Consider the following 16,270-nt stretch of genomic DNA (forward strand, 5'->3'; position numbering starts at 1 on the left):
CTGGGTCCAGCGATGTGGCTACAGTGAGTTTCAAACGAGAAACAAAAAGTAAACAGAAACTAACAGAAACACGGGTGCTGAGAGACTTCCTGAGCCTTCCAACTGGCTCAGTGTAGTCTCGTCGGGTGGGGGAGGGGTGGAGTGCACTCCCACGCTGGCAAGCCTCCCTGCCTGCTCCTGGGTCTTCCTCTCTCTAAGAGATCCCACTGACTATCCCAGGCTTTCTTGAATTCAGACAGAGTCTCTTATCTCCACCACCTCTATCTGGAGACTGTTCCACACATCTACCACCCTTTCTGTAAAAAAAATATTTCCTTAGATTACTCCTGAGCCTATCACCTCTTAACTTCATCCTGTGCCCTCTCATTCCAGAGTTTCTTTTCAAATGAAAGAGACTTGACTCATGCACATTTACATCACATAGGTATTTAACATAAGAATTGCCGCTGCTGGGTCAAGACCAGTGGCCCATCTTGCCTAGCAGTCTGCTCACACGGCAGCCCTCAGGTCAAAGACCAGTGCTCTAAATGAGTCCAGCCTCACCTGCGTACGTTCCAGTTTAGCAAGAACTTGTCTAACTTTGTCTTGAATCCCTGGAGGGTGTTTTCCCCTATAACAGACTCCGGAAGAGCGTTCCAGTTTTCTACCACTCTCTGGGTGAAGAAGAACTTCCTTACGTTTATACGGTACCTATCCCTTTTCAACTTAAACATCTCTTACCATATCTCCCCTTTCCTCCAAAGTATACAGATTGAGAAGTCTGTCCCCATATGCCTTATGATGAGCACGCACCATTTTAGTAGCCTTCCTCTGTACCGACTCCATCCTATTTATATATTTTTGAAGGTGCGGCCTCCAGAATTGTACACAATATTCTAAATGAGGTTTCACCAGGGGCATCAATATCTCCTTTTTCCTACTGGCCTACCTCTCCCTATGCACCCTAGCATCCTTCTAGCTTTCGCTGTCACCTTTTCAACCTGTTTGGCTACCTTAAGATCATCACATACAGTCGCACCCAAGTCCCGCTCTTCTGCTGTGTACTTTCTTTCATTCATGCATTCATTCATTCAATTTTCTATACCGTTCTCCCAAGTGAGATCAGAACAGTTTACATGAATTTATTCAGGTACTCAATCATTTTTCCCTGTTTGTCCCAGTGGGCTTACAATCTATCTAATGTATCTGGAGCAATGGGGGATTTAAGTGACTTGCCCAGGGTCACAAAGAGCAGCGTGGGTTTGAAGCCACAACCTCAAGGTGCTGAGACTGTATCTTTAACCACTGCGCCACACACTCTCAACTTAAGTTCTTCACCCCCTAAACTGTACCGTTCCCTTGGGTTTTTGAAGCCCGAATGCATGACCTTACATTTCTTAGCATTAAATTTTAGTTTTCAAATTTCAGACCATTCTTCAATCTTCACCAGGTATTTCTTCATGTTATTCACACTGAAATGGATAACCTGGACATACAGATGGATAACCTGGACACACAGATGGATAACCTGGACATACTGGCCTCACTTGTGTATGCTGGACACTACAGACATTTTAAACCTATATTTTCCCATAGCCAGGCCCAGCCTGTACCTTGCTGTCTGTGAACACATGTATCCTTTGAAATGCTAACCCAGCTGTCCTTTGTACTGCAAAGTTCCGGTCTCCATTCCCTGCTGGGAGGATATTTCTCCAAGGTTCTGCTGAACTGTTATCAGTGCTGTATGACTTCATATGCCAGGCACCCTGGAAAGCCATAAAACATTTATAATGAGCAAGGATCCCTGCAGGACGATGTGGGTGTAGCGAGATGAGAGAACTTGGTACCAAAAACATTTGCTGAACCGAGTTATGGGAACCAAGCAGCTGGGTTGTTGAAAAGTCACCCTGGCCAACTTTCAGCATACAGGGATGCCATCCTGAAGATGCACAGAATTGTAAAACCACAAATTAGCATCTGCAAGGTGATAAAGATCTCAGAGCTGGAGGAAGAAAGTTCACCAAGAATTCTCTGTTTCTGCTCTGGCCCCCCTCCTGGGGGCGGGGGGAGTGAGAGAGGTGTGAACTGAGAGGAGGAATAGTTAGATATACATTTTTGTACCAATAGGGAGTCACATGACCAGAATTTGGGGATTTGCTTTTTGGAACAAAGGAAGAATTTCTCTGTATAAAAAACACGTGCATCACAGGTAGAGCCAGAGAGAAATTCACTTGGGTATGTCAGCAGGGACATGCTAGCCCCCTGCTAGGCATATGGGTGTAAGTTCTTCTCTCCATTGCATATTCTGAACTGACAATATATTTTTCTGCTATGCCTTTGCTGCTGTAATTTTGTAAGTTTTTATACTAACAATAAACAAATATTGTCTGTTTTTGGAACATACAATGCTGTTTATTGTTTATTCAGTTTTTTGATTAAACGCTTTTTCGAAACTACAAAGCGTTGTACAAAGTTTAAAATAACATTTAAACAAAAATATAGCAATTAAAACATACTTTTCTATGAAAACTACTAGACTGACAACAATTATATACTGGGTAAGTTCGGACCAACAGGCCCGTGGACACAAATAGGAAAAGAGGGGAGAAATACAATTGATATAGAAAATGTGAGAAACACTTAAGGTAAACACAGAAGGAACTGGGAAAGTAAATGTGAAAAAAAAAGAAAAAATAAACAAGTGTAGGTAATCTCTAAAATACAATAGATCAGTTAAAAGCATCTTTAAAAAGGAAGCATAGTCATTCCAATGAGGTAAACAAAGCAGCCTTTACTTCAACACCATCCTGAGTGTCTACTCTATTGCAGATTTTGGTATCATCCGCAAAGAGGCAAATCTCACCCGACAGCCCTGCAGCAATATTGTTTATAAAAATGTTAAAAAGAACAGGCCCAAGAACAGAACCTTGAATCACACCATCGGTAACATCCCTTTCCTCAGAGCAATCTCCATTGATCACTTCCCTCTGTTGCCTTCTACTCCATCAGTTCTTAACCCAGCCCGTCACTTTGGGACCCATCCCGAGAGCACTCAGTTTATTTATTAGACAGCTGTGTGGAATACTGTCGAAGGCTTTGCTAAAATCTAAATACACCACATCTAGCGCACTTCCTCTATCCAATTCTCTGGTCACCCAGTCAAAAAAATTGATCAGGTTTGTCTGACAAGACCTACCGCTAGTGAATCCATGTTGCCTCCGGTCCTGTAATCCACAGAATTCCAGAAACTTCACCATTCTCTGTTTTAAAAGTGTTTCCATTAATTTGCTTATCACAGAAGTCAGACTTATCGGCCTGTAATTCCCTACTTCTTCCTTACTTCCACTTTTGTGGAGAGTGACCATATCCGTTTTTCTCCAGTCTTCCATTACCACTCCCGACTCTAGAGACTCATTGAAAAGGTCTTTCAGCGGAGCAGGCAGAACTTCCCTAAGTTCCTTCAGCATCCTCAGATGTACACCATCTGGCCCCATTGCTTTGTTTGCTTTTATTGTAACTATCTCCTCATGAACACAACCCTCTGAAAATTGATTACGATCTACCACTCCACCATCCCTATTCATGTTTGTCTTCTGTGGTCCTGCTCCCGGTGCTTCAGTCGTGAACACAACAGAAATATTTGTTAAGCAATTCAGCCTTTTCTTTATCAACTTTTACATATTCCTCCCCTTCACCTTTGAGTCTGACAATGCCACTTTTGCACTTCTTCCTATCACTAATATATCTAAAAAATGTCTTATCTCCCCGTTTTACCATGTCAGCTATTTTTTTCTTCCATTTGCATTTTTGCTTTCCTGACTACGTGACCAGCCTCTCTTAACTTTTCCATATATTTTTGCCTGAATTTCTTTTTCTGTGATCTTTTGTAGTTTATGAAAGCTAACCTCTTATTCCTTACCTTCTCAGTTACTACTTTTGAGAACCAAAGCGGCCTTCATTTTTCTCTTATTTACTTACTTGCTTCACAAAAAGGTTTGTTTGTTTATTGTTCATTTGATATCCCACTAAAGCAAAAGGTCTAGTTGGCTTACAATTCAAAAACTTACATACAGGTGACCAATCATACATAAATACAAGTAGTCAGTCATACATAAAAACCAGTTGTGTTATCGTATCCAGATCAGCCTTCCTGAAGGGAATAGTTAAAAGCTATTTTTAAAAAAATACGTTTTTGAAAGAGTCTTAAATCTGATAGATGAGATAACATAGAAAAGGTGAGATAACAAAATAAGCTGATTTTCTTGAAGATTCATAATGGGCTAGTTTGGGAGAGGGGAGGACTAGTCTGCTCACATCAATTGACCTAAGTGCACGGGAAGGAGTGAATGGTAGATTGAAGATGCTAAGTAAACTGGTTGAGAATAGTAGAGCGCTTTGAATGTTAGGCATAAAATTTTGAATTGGCATCTAAATCACACAGGAAGCCAGTGTAATTGGATAAATAGCTTTACAGAGGAAACATACTGCTTAATTTTGAAGTGTCTGTAGACGGCATAATTTTGATTACATTATATCGCAAGAAACAGTATTATCCCAGGACAAGCACACAGCCTATTCTCACATGTGGGTGACGTCATCCACGGAGCCCAGATGCGGATAGCCTCGCAAGCAGACTTGCTTATAGAAAACTTCTGAAGTTTTGTGTCTGCCGCACCGCTTATGTGCGAGTGCCTTCCCGCCCAGCACAGGGCACATCTCAGTTCTCAGTTTTCCGTGGAGCCGAGAAGTCCATCTTTGACGCTCTGCGCTGATTGAACTCAGTTCGCTTCATGCCTTCTCTCACCGCAGCTCGTGTTTTATTTTTCTTATTACCGTGTTGCTGTGTTTTTTCTTTTCATTCTTAAAAAAAAAAAGTTTTATTTTCGTCGACTGACTGGCGGGGCCTGCTGCATGCCCTCAGGCTTCGACTTTGCGGTGGCTATTTTTCCTTCTATGTCAAGGCTGGTCACTGGCTTAAAGAAGTGTAGCCAGTGCCAGTGTGCAATCTTCCTCACTGACCCACACTGCTGGTGTCTTCAGTGCCTGGGGCCTGACCATTGCCTGGAGTCGTGCGTTCACTGTGCATTGGAAAATTGTTATACGCATTGAAATATATTATACTGCGTAGATAACAAATCTTATTAAACTTGAAACTACCCTTCAACCTCGAGCCCTCAAACGTCATCGAGTTCAAGTGGAGAGGTTTTTTAGTATGGAAACTATTGCTATGACCTCGGACTTGGTCAAGCATGCTGCAGGGTGTCCTCCTGCCTCCACAGCTCCGGCCTTGTTTGGATCGTCCTCGACCTCGAGTAAATCTGCCAAGTCTTCTCCTGAGCTTCCCTCAGGTCAGATACCTCAGCAGACGGTTCCGGCAGTGGTTCTCAAGCTACCCAAGCATCATTCCTCCAAGTCAAAGCATGCTTCCTCTGCCACCTCGGAGCCTTTAGCCTTAGCAAATGATCGAGTTTCAGACTCGGATCCACAATTGCAGGCTACCATCCAGACCATTTTAGAGCGGGAATTTGTTCAGTTACTGAGCAAATACAGTCCTGCCTTGACTCTGCTTCCTGCAGTCCAGCCTGGGCACTCAGCAGTCTTACAAGAGGTCGAGTCCTTGCCTGTGCCTCGAGCTGAATCTACACACTCTATGCAAGGAGTCGAGTCTTTGCGAATGTCTGGTCTGGAATCTACACACTCTGTGCAAGGAATCGAGTCTTTGCAAGTGTCTCGACTGGAATCCTCACACTCCATACAAGGAGCCGAGTCTTTGGGAGTGCTTCGAGATTCCTCAATCCAAACCAAAGTTGTATTATTGTATTATAAGTTCTTTATTGTAATCCGTGGCTATGTTACATCTGCTGCGATATGTATTGTAACTCTTCACTGTTACTTGTAATCTACTCTTTTCCTGTAATGTAATTCTACTGGAAATGCCCAGATATCATCTTTATTGTAATCCGCCTAGAACCGCAAGGCACAGGCGGAATAGAAATCCCTAATGTAATGTAATGTTCCAAGCTGATGCTGCTTAACATAGTAACATAGTAACATAGTAGATGACAGCAGGTAAAGCTTTGGATTCTTGCCCAGAAATAGCTAAGAAGAAAAATTAAAAAAAAAAAAAATTTAAATTGAATCAGTTTGGGCAGATGGTCCATCCAGTCTGCCCAAACTGATTCAATTTAAATTTTTTTTTTTTTTAATTTTTCTTCTTAGCTATTTCTGGGCAAGAATCCAAAGCTTTACCCGGTACTGTGCTTGGGTTCCAACTGCCAAAATCTTTGTTAAGATTTACTCCAGCCCATCTACACCCTCCCAGCCATTGAAGCCCTCCTCTGCCCATCCTCCACCAAACGGCCAAATACAGACAGAGACCGTGTAAGTCTGCCCAGTAACTGGCCTAGTTCAATATTTAATATTATTTTCTGATTCTAAATCTTCTGTGTTCATCCCACGCTTCTTTGAACTCAGTCACAGTTTTACTCTCCACCACCTCTCTCGGGAGCGCATTCCAGGCATCCACTACCCTCTCCGTAAAGTAGAATTTCCTAACATTGTCCCTGAATCTACCACCCCTCAACCTCAAATTATGTCCTCTGGTTTTACCATTTTCCTTTCTCTGGAAAAGATTTTGTTCTACGTTAATACCCTTCAAGTATTTGAACGTCTGAATCATATCTCCCCTGTCTCTCCTTTCCTCTAGGGTATACATATTCAGGGCTTCCAGTCTCTCCTCATACGTCTTCTGGCGCAAGCCTCCTATCATTTTCGTCGCCCTCCTCTGGACCGCCTCAAGTCTTCTTACGTCTTTCGCCAGATACGGTCTCCAAAACTGAACACTATACTCCAAGTGGGGCCTCACCAATGACCTGTACAGGGGCATCAACACCTTCTTCCTTCTACTGACCACGCCTCTCTTTATACAGCCCAGCATCCTTCTGGCAGCAGCCACTGCCTTGTCACACTGTTTTTTCGCCTTTAGATCTTCGGACACTATCACCCCAAGGTCCCTCTCCCCGTCCGTGCATATCAGCTTCTCTCCTCCCAGCATATACGGTTCCTTCCTATTATTAATCCCCAAATGCATTACTCTGCATTTCTTTGCATTGAATTTTAGTTGCCAGGCATTAGACCATTCCTCTAACTTTTGCAGATCCTTTTTCATATTTTCCACTCCCTCTTCGGTGTCTACTCTGTTACAAATCTTGGTATCATCTGCAAAAAGGCACACTTTTCCTTCTAACCCTTCAGCAATGTCACTCACATACATATTGAACAGGATTGGCCCCAGCACCGAACCCTGAGTATGCCGAGATCATTTACTGGTGAGGTTTTCACTGACACTCCAAGGTTTTACAGAAAATATTTAAAAGATTACTTTTAAAGGTCAGCTGTTTCCTGGCTATTTTTTTTTAAACTGTTTATTCAAAGAAATATGAACGATATAAAACAAACAAAAAGCATTATTACAATATTAAATTTTTTTTAAAAATAGCAGGATTGTAACATCAGACATAATAAACTGTAGGAGAATAGACAGAACACAATGTTCTTGACCTTCCTTTATTTCTTCAATCAATGTCAAGATAAATATCCACATCAACCTATTAGAACCTAACATACTCTAGGACCCTTGAGAAAGGCTTTGTAAGCCGAAACATGGCACGTGTCGGGTCCGTTAGTTTTTAATACGGTTGATGTGGATATTTATCTTTACCTAACTACCACTCTAATGTATCTTCGATTCCTACATTGTAACCCCGTTTTATAAATCTTTTGTAAGCCGCCTTGAACCGCAAGGTAATGGCGGAATAGAAATCCCTAATGTAATGTAATGTAATGTAAATAAAGGAAGGTCAAGAACATTGTGTCTCATTCACAGTTTTTGTTGTTGGATTGCTCATTTTTCTGTGGAACATTGGGTCTTCCCGTTTTAGCTGTTCAGAGAAGAGAAGAACCGTGATCTTGTTCCTTATGACCAGAGTTCAGATAAGTACCAGAGATTTCTTTGCCAGAAGGGTTGTGAAAAATTGCAGGCAGACCTTAGGAAATCGGAAGACTGGGCGTCCAAATGGCAGATGAAATTTAATATGGTCAAATGCAAAATGATGCACATTGGGAAGAATAACCTGAATCACAGTTACCGGATGCTAGGGTCCACCTTGGAGATTAGCGCCCAGGAAGAGGATCTGGATGTCATCGTAGACAATATGATGAAAACTTCCGCCCAGTGTGCGGTGGCGACTAATAAAGCAAATAGATCCGCTAGGAATTATTAAAAAAGGGATGTTTAACAAGACTAAGAATGTTATAATGCACCTGTATCGCTCCATGGTGTGACCTCATCTGGAGTATTGCGTTCAATTCTGGTCTCCTTATCTCAAGAAAGATATGGTGGCGCTAGATAAGGTTCAAAGAAGAGCGACCAAGATGGTAAAGGGGATGGAACTCCTCTCGTATGAGGAAAGACCAAAATGGTTAGGGCTCTTCAGCTTGGAAAAGAGATGGCTGAGGGAAGATATGATTGAAGTCTACAAAATCCTGAGTGGAGTAGAACTTGTACAAGTGGATCGATTTTTCACTCAGTCAAAAATTACAAAGGCTAGAGGACACTCGATGAAGTTATAGGGAAATACTGTACTTTTAAAACCAATAGGAGGAAAATTTTTTTTCACTCAGAATAAGAACATAAGCAGTGCCTCCGCCGGGTCAGACCATAGATCCATCCTGCCCAGCAGTCCGCTCTCGCGGCGGCCCAAACAGGGCCTGTCTGAATCACCAGAAGGGGCCCCCTTGCCACCTTGGTTTCCCATTGAAGTCCTATCTTCCCATCGAAGTCCTAACCCTCCGGTCTTGCACATTCACAACCTGGTTGGGTTTCTATACTTATTACCTGGTTAGCTTTCTATACTTGTATTACATCCCAGCACCTCTCTCAGTATAGTTAAGCTCTGGAATGAGTTGCCTGAGGATGTGGTAAGAGCAGATAGCATAGCTGGTTTTAAGAAAGGTTTGGACAAGTTCCTGGAGGAAAAGTCCATAGTCTATTATTGAGAAAGACATGGGGACAGCTATTGCTTGCCCTGTATCGGTAGCATGGAATATTGCTACACCTTGGTTTTTGGCCAGGTACTAGTGACCTGGATTGGCCACCGTGAGAATGGGCTACTGGGCTTGATGGACCATTGGTCTGACCCAGTAAGGCTATTCTTATGTGTTTATGTTTCCTTAGAGGCAAACTATCCCTCCATCCCTTTTACTAAAGTCAGAGAGTTCCACGTTTGAGGATATGCTGCCTGCTTGTCTAAGGATAAAGCACAATTGGTTTCTTCACTTAGGCATAGAACTGATTACCTCGCAAGCTGGCAACAGGCAGGTACTCGCACATGCTCGGTGTGGGCTGTCTCAAAGTTTTGCTAAAGCTTAAAGTGACAGTACACTTTACCACTGTCTGTGCCAGACTCCATGGATGATGTCCTACTGTCCTTGGAATAACACCTGTTATGGTAAGTAATTGTGCTTCACATACGCCACTGCCAATGTGTGTAGTAACAAGAATACCAAAAAAATCACTCCTTTAATATCTTAAACATATTTCTGAAACACATCTGGCAATCATTTATTAAAATGAAAAAATATGCTCAGAGACACGGAGGCAAAAACTAAAGTAAACCTTAGTCTTATATACCGCATCTTCTCTATAAACAATAGAGCTCGGCATGGTTTACAGAAATTAGCAAGGAGAATAAATACAATATGATTTTGGAATAGTAAGAGGAGAAGTGGAATTTACAAGTTTGAAAATAGCCACGTTTTCAGATGTTTTCGAAATAGTTGGAAAGAACCCAGATTGCGCAGTTGAACAGAAAGATTATTCCAAAACTCAGTAATTTTGAAAAGTAGAGACCTCCCTAATTTGCCAATGTTGAAAACAAGAGGCGGGGCCCCAAGAATATCACCTCACCACCCAGTCATTGCATATACTTGTCTTCGCTGCTAACAGCATACTGTTCTTATGCCACTATAAACTCATGAATAAAGGACTTCTCTTAGAGGTTCTGACGTGGCCCTTTTCGATCCTGGTGGAGGAGTTAGCTTTTTAGAAACATCCTCTAACATTTTTTGAGACAACACCACCCTGTAAGTTATTGAACGCATAATTTCAGTTCCCTGACACAGGATCAAAACGGGCCACGTCGGAACCTCTAAGAGAAGTCCTTTATTCATGAGTTCATAATGACATAAGAACAGTTTTGACTGCTGTTAGCAGTGAAGACAAATCTATTTACATCATTGAAATACATGCAATGACTGGGTAGTGAGGCGATAAACTTGGGGCCTCGCCCCTTGTTTTTGCCTCCATGTCTCTTAGCATATTTTTTCATTTTGATAAATAAGAACATAAGCAATGCCTCCACTGGATCAGACCTGAGGTCCATCGCGCCCAGCAGTCCGCTCACACGGCGGCCCAACAGGTCCAGGACCTGTGCAGTAATCCTCTATCTATACCCCTCTATCCCCTTTTCCAGCAGGAAATTGTCCAATCCTGTCTTGAATCCCAGTACCATACTCTGCCCTATTACGTCCTCTGGAAGAGCATTCCAGGTGTCCACCACACGTTGAGTAAAGAAAAACTTCCTAGCATTCGTTTTGAATCTGTCCCCTTTCAACTTTTCCGAATGCCCTCTTGTTCTTTTATTATTCGAAAGTTTGAAGAATCTGTCCCTCTCCAAATGCCAAATGTGTATAAGTATATTTAAGATATTAAAGAAGTTATTTTTTTGTTATTTTTTATATACTCCCTTTAATCACTCTAATAGGTAGAGTACCAAGTTTTTGTGGTTGTTACCCATTAATCTGTTTTGACTGAATGTGTGTAGTAACAGCTGAACCGTAGTGTAAGCAAGAGCATAACTAGAACTGAGAGCTGGCAGTACTTACTGTAGTTGTGGCTTCCACACTCTCAAATATTTTCCAATCTCCATTGATATGCGCTTTGAGGATTGCTGGGTACATAAACAAAAAGTGAATCTTCTTGTCTGCCAAAGACATACAAACAGGCTGAAATTTCCACTGACGTTCCTGAAGTGCTGGAGAATAATCTTGAAATATGTGAATGGGAGAGCCCTCATAAACCAGTGCATCCTGTTTTAAGTGATATAGACAAAGTAACTCCACTTCATTCAGGTAATTGTGAAGTTTAGCCACCACTACTCTAGGCCGCTGTCAATCCATACCCAGCTTGCCCTTGCGTTGGGCCCGCTCAATGCATAGAGGACCCATACCCTCAGGCAACAGTTCTTTAGTGAGCCAGGTTACCTAGAGTGAATCAAAGTTTTGCTCTGGCAGGCCAATAAATCACAGCAATTTTCAAGATCCTCTAATTTATCCACTTGTATGGTCAGCTGGCACTCCAGGCCCGTTGTTCAATCACATGGGAAGAGTCTTCAATGGCGGAAACCTGTGTTTCCAGCTCACCCGTTCAGCAAACAGTTTCCCCCAGCAAGGTCTCCAGATGCGAGATTTGGGTCAATAAGATTGGGTTCCAAAACCTCAGTAAATTTCAACTACTTGCGGACTGCGGGATTCGTCATTTTGTCTTCAGCAAGTTGTGTCTTATCTTTATCTTTCCGAGTGCTTTTGCCAGCCATTGTGACATTCGATTTAGCCAAATATTGGTCCATAAACTCTAAATTGCTCCATAGCAGGAGTCTGAGAAGGAAGATGCCTATAAAAATTATAGATTTGAGAGAGGGCCCCGGGAGCAGCAGAAAAGAGCATCTGCTCTCCTTACTGCATCACATGATCCTTCAAAAAAAAAAATTTTCATAGCTACACACTATAATAGCCTTAGTGCATGGGAAAAACCTAGTCAAATGCATGCTAAACATGAAATTGCATCAAAAGTTGGGACCCGACAAAGGAAAAGTTCTCAGAGCAGGCCTGTGAGGATCGCTGTTCGTAGGTTAATAAGGTAGAGGTACCAGGGTGGGGAGAAAAAGACAGATACTGAACCTGCAGAAGGAATAATTGCTTTCTTTTGTTTGTTTCTACCATGGAAGCAAGGCTTCATAGGATTCTCACAGGATGGTAAAAGGCTTTTCTCCCACATCCATGGAAAATGCTTCTGTTAACATGGATCCCCCGTCCCCATGCCATTCTTTGTTTTGTTGAATGTAGCCTTTTATGTGATTTTATTTCCAACTCATTTCATTTTTATTCTTTCTACTAAAATGGTATTCTATCTATTTTGTTTTATTGCACACTGCATTTTTAACTGTGAAATAAACATAAAATTGCTCCCATATAAAATAATAGTAGCACAGTTGGTTCTTAAACCTGTCCTGGGGGACCTCCAGCCAGTCGGGTTTTCAAGATATCCCTAATGAATATGCATGAGACAGATTTGCCTGCCTGTCACCTGTATTATATGCAAATCTGCCTCATGCATATTCATTAGGGATAGCTTGAAAACCTGACTGGCTGGGGGGTCTCCCAGGGCAAGTTTAAGAACCACTGTTGTAGGAACTGGGCAACCCTGAGAGACTTGGTTGAGTTTTTTCTCTTCTTTTCTGTTGCAGAGTTCCTTGGGCAAAGGTTCGTAAGTCTTACTTTGGAAGTGGAAAGAACAAGCAGAGCCTGGATGCAGTTGAGAGAGCTGCTTTCTTTGTATCGCTGGATGATACAGAACAAGGCTACAGGAAAGAGGACCCAGTTACGTCTCTTGATAGTTACGCAAAGTCTTTGCTGCATGGAAAGTGCTATGACAGGTACAAAAGTATATGTTTTTGAATATTTTCCATTATTTTATGTAGAAACCCTGGTAAGTAAAGCAATCTGCCAGGGACATGGAGCCTTCTGTTCTTAGAGATATATTATAAAGTGCATAAAAGAAACCCTTGGGACTGTAAAATCATACATTTGATTTCCACACTCCTCTATTCAAGCACATTGCAAAAGGTCCCCAAAAGACAGACTGTTACAGCTTTTAGAGATTTCTTATAGCAGGTTTAAACACCAACAACTACATTCCTTGACCTAAATGTTGCCATACTAAATGTAATCATATACGGACATGTATCCTTTGGCACCTCCCTGGCCATACTGTGGTCATGCCCCATCCATGCCTCTTTCATAACTGGATCATATAGTACCCCTTTTTGAAAACAGAGGTCTGAATGCCTTTTTTTGCAATATGTACGGGGATACAGGACCATATGGACTTCCATATCATGAATAAGGATTCTAAAATTGCCAGGGGTGGGCTTTTACAAAGCTTAACTACCAAGCAAAGTATGCTAAATGTCGAGCCACCCTTAGGAGTAGAATGAGTGGCTTTGCATCTACAGTCAGCACAGCTTTATAAAAGGATCTGATAGTCTCTTTATTTGGAAAGAAAGAAAGTAAAGCAAACACAACTAAAGCATTAAAAAATTAGAGAGCTTTCTTTTGCATCCATTTGGCTGAGTTAAAAAAAAAATACACCAGGAGCCAAGGACTCTGTTGTTTACTGGAAGGTTCACACATTTACATGCACATTCTATAGCAGGATATGTTTAGCTAGTACTCCTACTTAGCTGAGATAATTTTCAAGCACTATTCTGATAACCCCCAGCCAGTTGGGTTTTCAAAATATCCCTAATGACTATACATGAGGCAGAATTGCATATAATAGACAATGGGACATTGTATTACCTGGGTACAAATTATATCGCAAGGATAGAGTAGTTCAAATTGGAGGAGGGTTGCACTATATGTTAGAGAGATAATCGAATCAAACAAAATAAACATTACATAAGAATTGCTGCTGCTGGGTCAGACCAGTGGTCCATCATGCTTAGCAGTCCGCTCACGCGGCGGCCCCCAGGTCAAAGACCAGTGCTCTAAATGAGTCCAGCCTCACCTGCATATGTTCCAGTTTAGCAGGAACTTGTCCAACTTTGTCTTGAATCCCTGGAGGGTGTTTTCCCGTATAACAGACTCCGGAAGAGCGTTCCAGTTTTCCACCACTCTGGGTGAAGAAGAACTTCCTTACGTTTGTATGGAATCTATCCCCTTTTAAATGTAGAGAGTGCCCTCTCGTTTTCTCCACCTTGGAGAGGGTGAACAACTTCTCTTTCTCTTCTAAGTCTGTTCCCTTCAGTATCTTGAATGTTTCGATCAAGGGAGAAGAGGCCCAGTTTCTCTAATCTCTTGCTGAACGGCAACTCCTCCAGCCCCTTAACCATTTTAGTCTTTCTTCTCTGAACTCTTTCGAGTAGTACCATGTCCTTCTTCATGTACAGCAACCAGTGCTGGATGCAGTATTTCAGGTGAGGGCATACCATGGCCAGGTACAAGTGGCATGATAACCTTCTCTGATCTGTTTGTGATCCCCTTCTTAATCATTCCTAGCATAGCCTCCAGATTGAATTGTGGATGACTGAATTTAAATTGAAACTTGTGACGCTTGTACCTGTCTGCCAGCAGTCCAGCTTAAGTGAAAATTTGTAATTGTCTTGTGGGCCAAATTTTATTACACCGCAGGCAAGATTTGGTCTGCGGGCCAGAGTATGACATGTATGCCCTAGAGGAAAGGAAGGACAGGGGAGATATAATTCAGGCGTTCAAATACATTGAATTTCTGCATTTCTTTGCATTCAAATTTAACAACCTGTACTACTTATTGTAAATTATATCTCATGTTGTTAACTCTCTTTGGAGTGTCCACTACGTGCTTCATCATTTAGCTCATTGGTCATCTACCTTTTTATATTCATAACCTGATTGTTACAGACGGCAACATTCTTTCCTGTCTCTTTTGCCAATGTGTCTTTTTTAGTGTTCATCTGGCTATACTGATGTATGAAAATAGGATTTTAACTATGTATGAGTAACACTTTCTCTCTCCATGATTAATTCATATTTGAATGAAATTATATTTTCTAACAAGTTGCAAAGTAGATATAAAACCTCTTTTCTAGCTATTTGAATGTGTGTGTTCGTTTTGTAAACTAAGGAATTTTTATACCTCTGCAAATTCAACACGTAACCTTAAGATCTATATAGCTTTCCACTTCTTCCATTATGTAAGTTGTATTGACGACTTTGAATTGTGACCTCTTCGCTGATTGTCCAGTGCTTCTTGTTGTAAATCGCCTCGAACTTTCATGGCTTTGGCAGTATATAAGAATAAAATTATTATTATTATTATTTTAGGTGGTTTGATAAATCGATTGGTTTTGTAGTATTCAAGAATGGTAAAATGGGAATGAACCTGGAGCACTCATGGGCAGATGCCCCTATTCTTGGCCATCTCTGGGAGGTAAGTCTTTGGCTTGACATCTTCAGAAGTCATTTCCACTTTGCTCAGAGCTTCCTTCCTTAGCCCTCTGCAATTCATTCTATGTGGTTTCTGATTTGCAGCTATTAATTAGCCGCATTTAATTTGTCCTGCACATTCTGTGGAGAGTACACAGCTAACTTATTCTTACAAACTATAAAGGAACTATGTGTTTATCCTGCCTCAGACTATACTTTTGAACTACAGTTACTTGCTCTGCATATATCAGGAACCAGTTCTTTAAAATTCTGTGTTTTGTAAGTCTTAGAGCTATATTTCTTGTATTGTTGCATGATTTCTCCGAACCTATGTTGCAATTGTATCAACTCCAGATGTGAATGCAGTTTCAGGAGCATGCTTAGCTCCTGCCAACGTGAGGCTAATGCCTAACTCCAAGCCTAGAAAGAAACAAACACAGGAGATGACCAAATAGTCACACTAAGGCCTCCTCTTATTAAACTGCATTAGCAGATTTTAGAGCGGGGAGCCGCGCTGAATGGCTCGCACTGCTCCTGAAGCTCATTGAGCTCCTATGAGCATCGGGAGCAGCGTGGGCCATTCAGTGTGGCTTCCCGTGCTAAAAACTGCTAACGTAGTTTAATAAAAGGGAGTGTAAATTGCCCTTCAAGAATAAAATTGTCTCTATTTAAAATAATCTCTTCACATGACTCAACAGGGACCATGATTTGTCATTTTCTGTATCAGGAGTTTACATTAATCTGGGAGGAGTCCAGAACAATATATAAATGAACATGTGTAAATCAAATAAATAATTAAATCCAAATCATGTAAATAAATACTAATAATTCAAGAAGTACATAAACACTTAAAAATACAAATCTCATATAGATAAAAGAAAATGTAAAACAGTTCTACTACACAGTAAAACAAGGCATGGGGATGCCTGCTAGGCAAATAGCCTAGAGACATCCTTGTAGAATAGAGAAGTAGCCCAGTGAACTCTAA

General features: G+C 41.4%; 1 protein-coding gene across 1 annotated transcript in view; it reads left to right on the plus strand.

Moving 5' to 3' along the window:
• Positions 1–16,270, plus strand: part of LOC117352161 (carnitine O-palmitoyltransferase 1, liver isoform-like) — a 238,881-nt gene that overhangs the window by 120,992 nt on the left and 101,619 nt on the right. The window contains 2 exon segments of the mRNA XM_033928380.1: positions 12,564–12,752; positions 15,181–15,286. Coding sequence (XP_033784271.1) covers positions 12,564–12,752; positions 15,181–15,286 — 295 coding nt within the window.

This window comes from Geotrypetes seraphini, chromosome 19 (assembly GCF_902459505.1).
Source record: "Geotrypetes seraphini chromosome 19, aGeoSer1.1, whole genome shotgun sequence".
Taxonomy (NCBI): domain Eukaryota; kingdom Metazoa; phylum Chordata; class Amphibia; order Gymnophiona; family Dermophiidae; genus Geotrypetes; species Geotrypetes seraphini.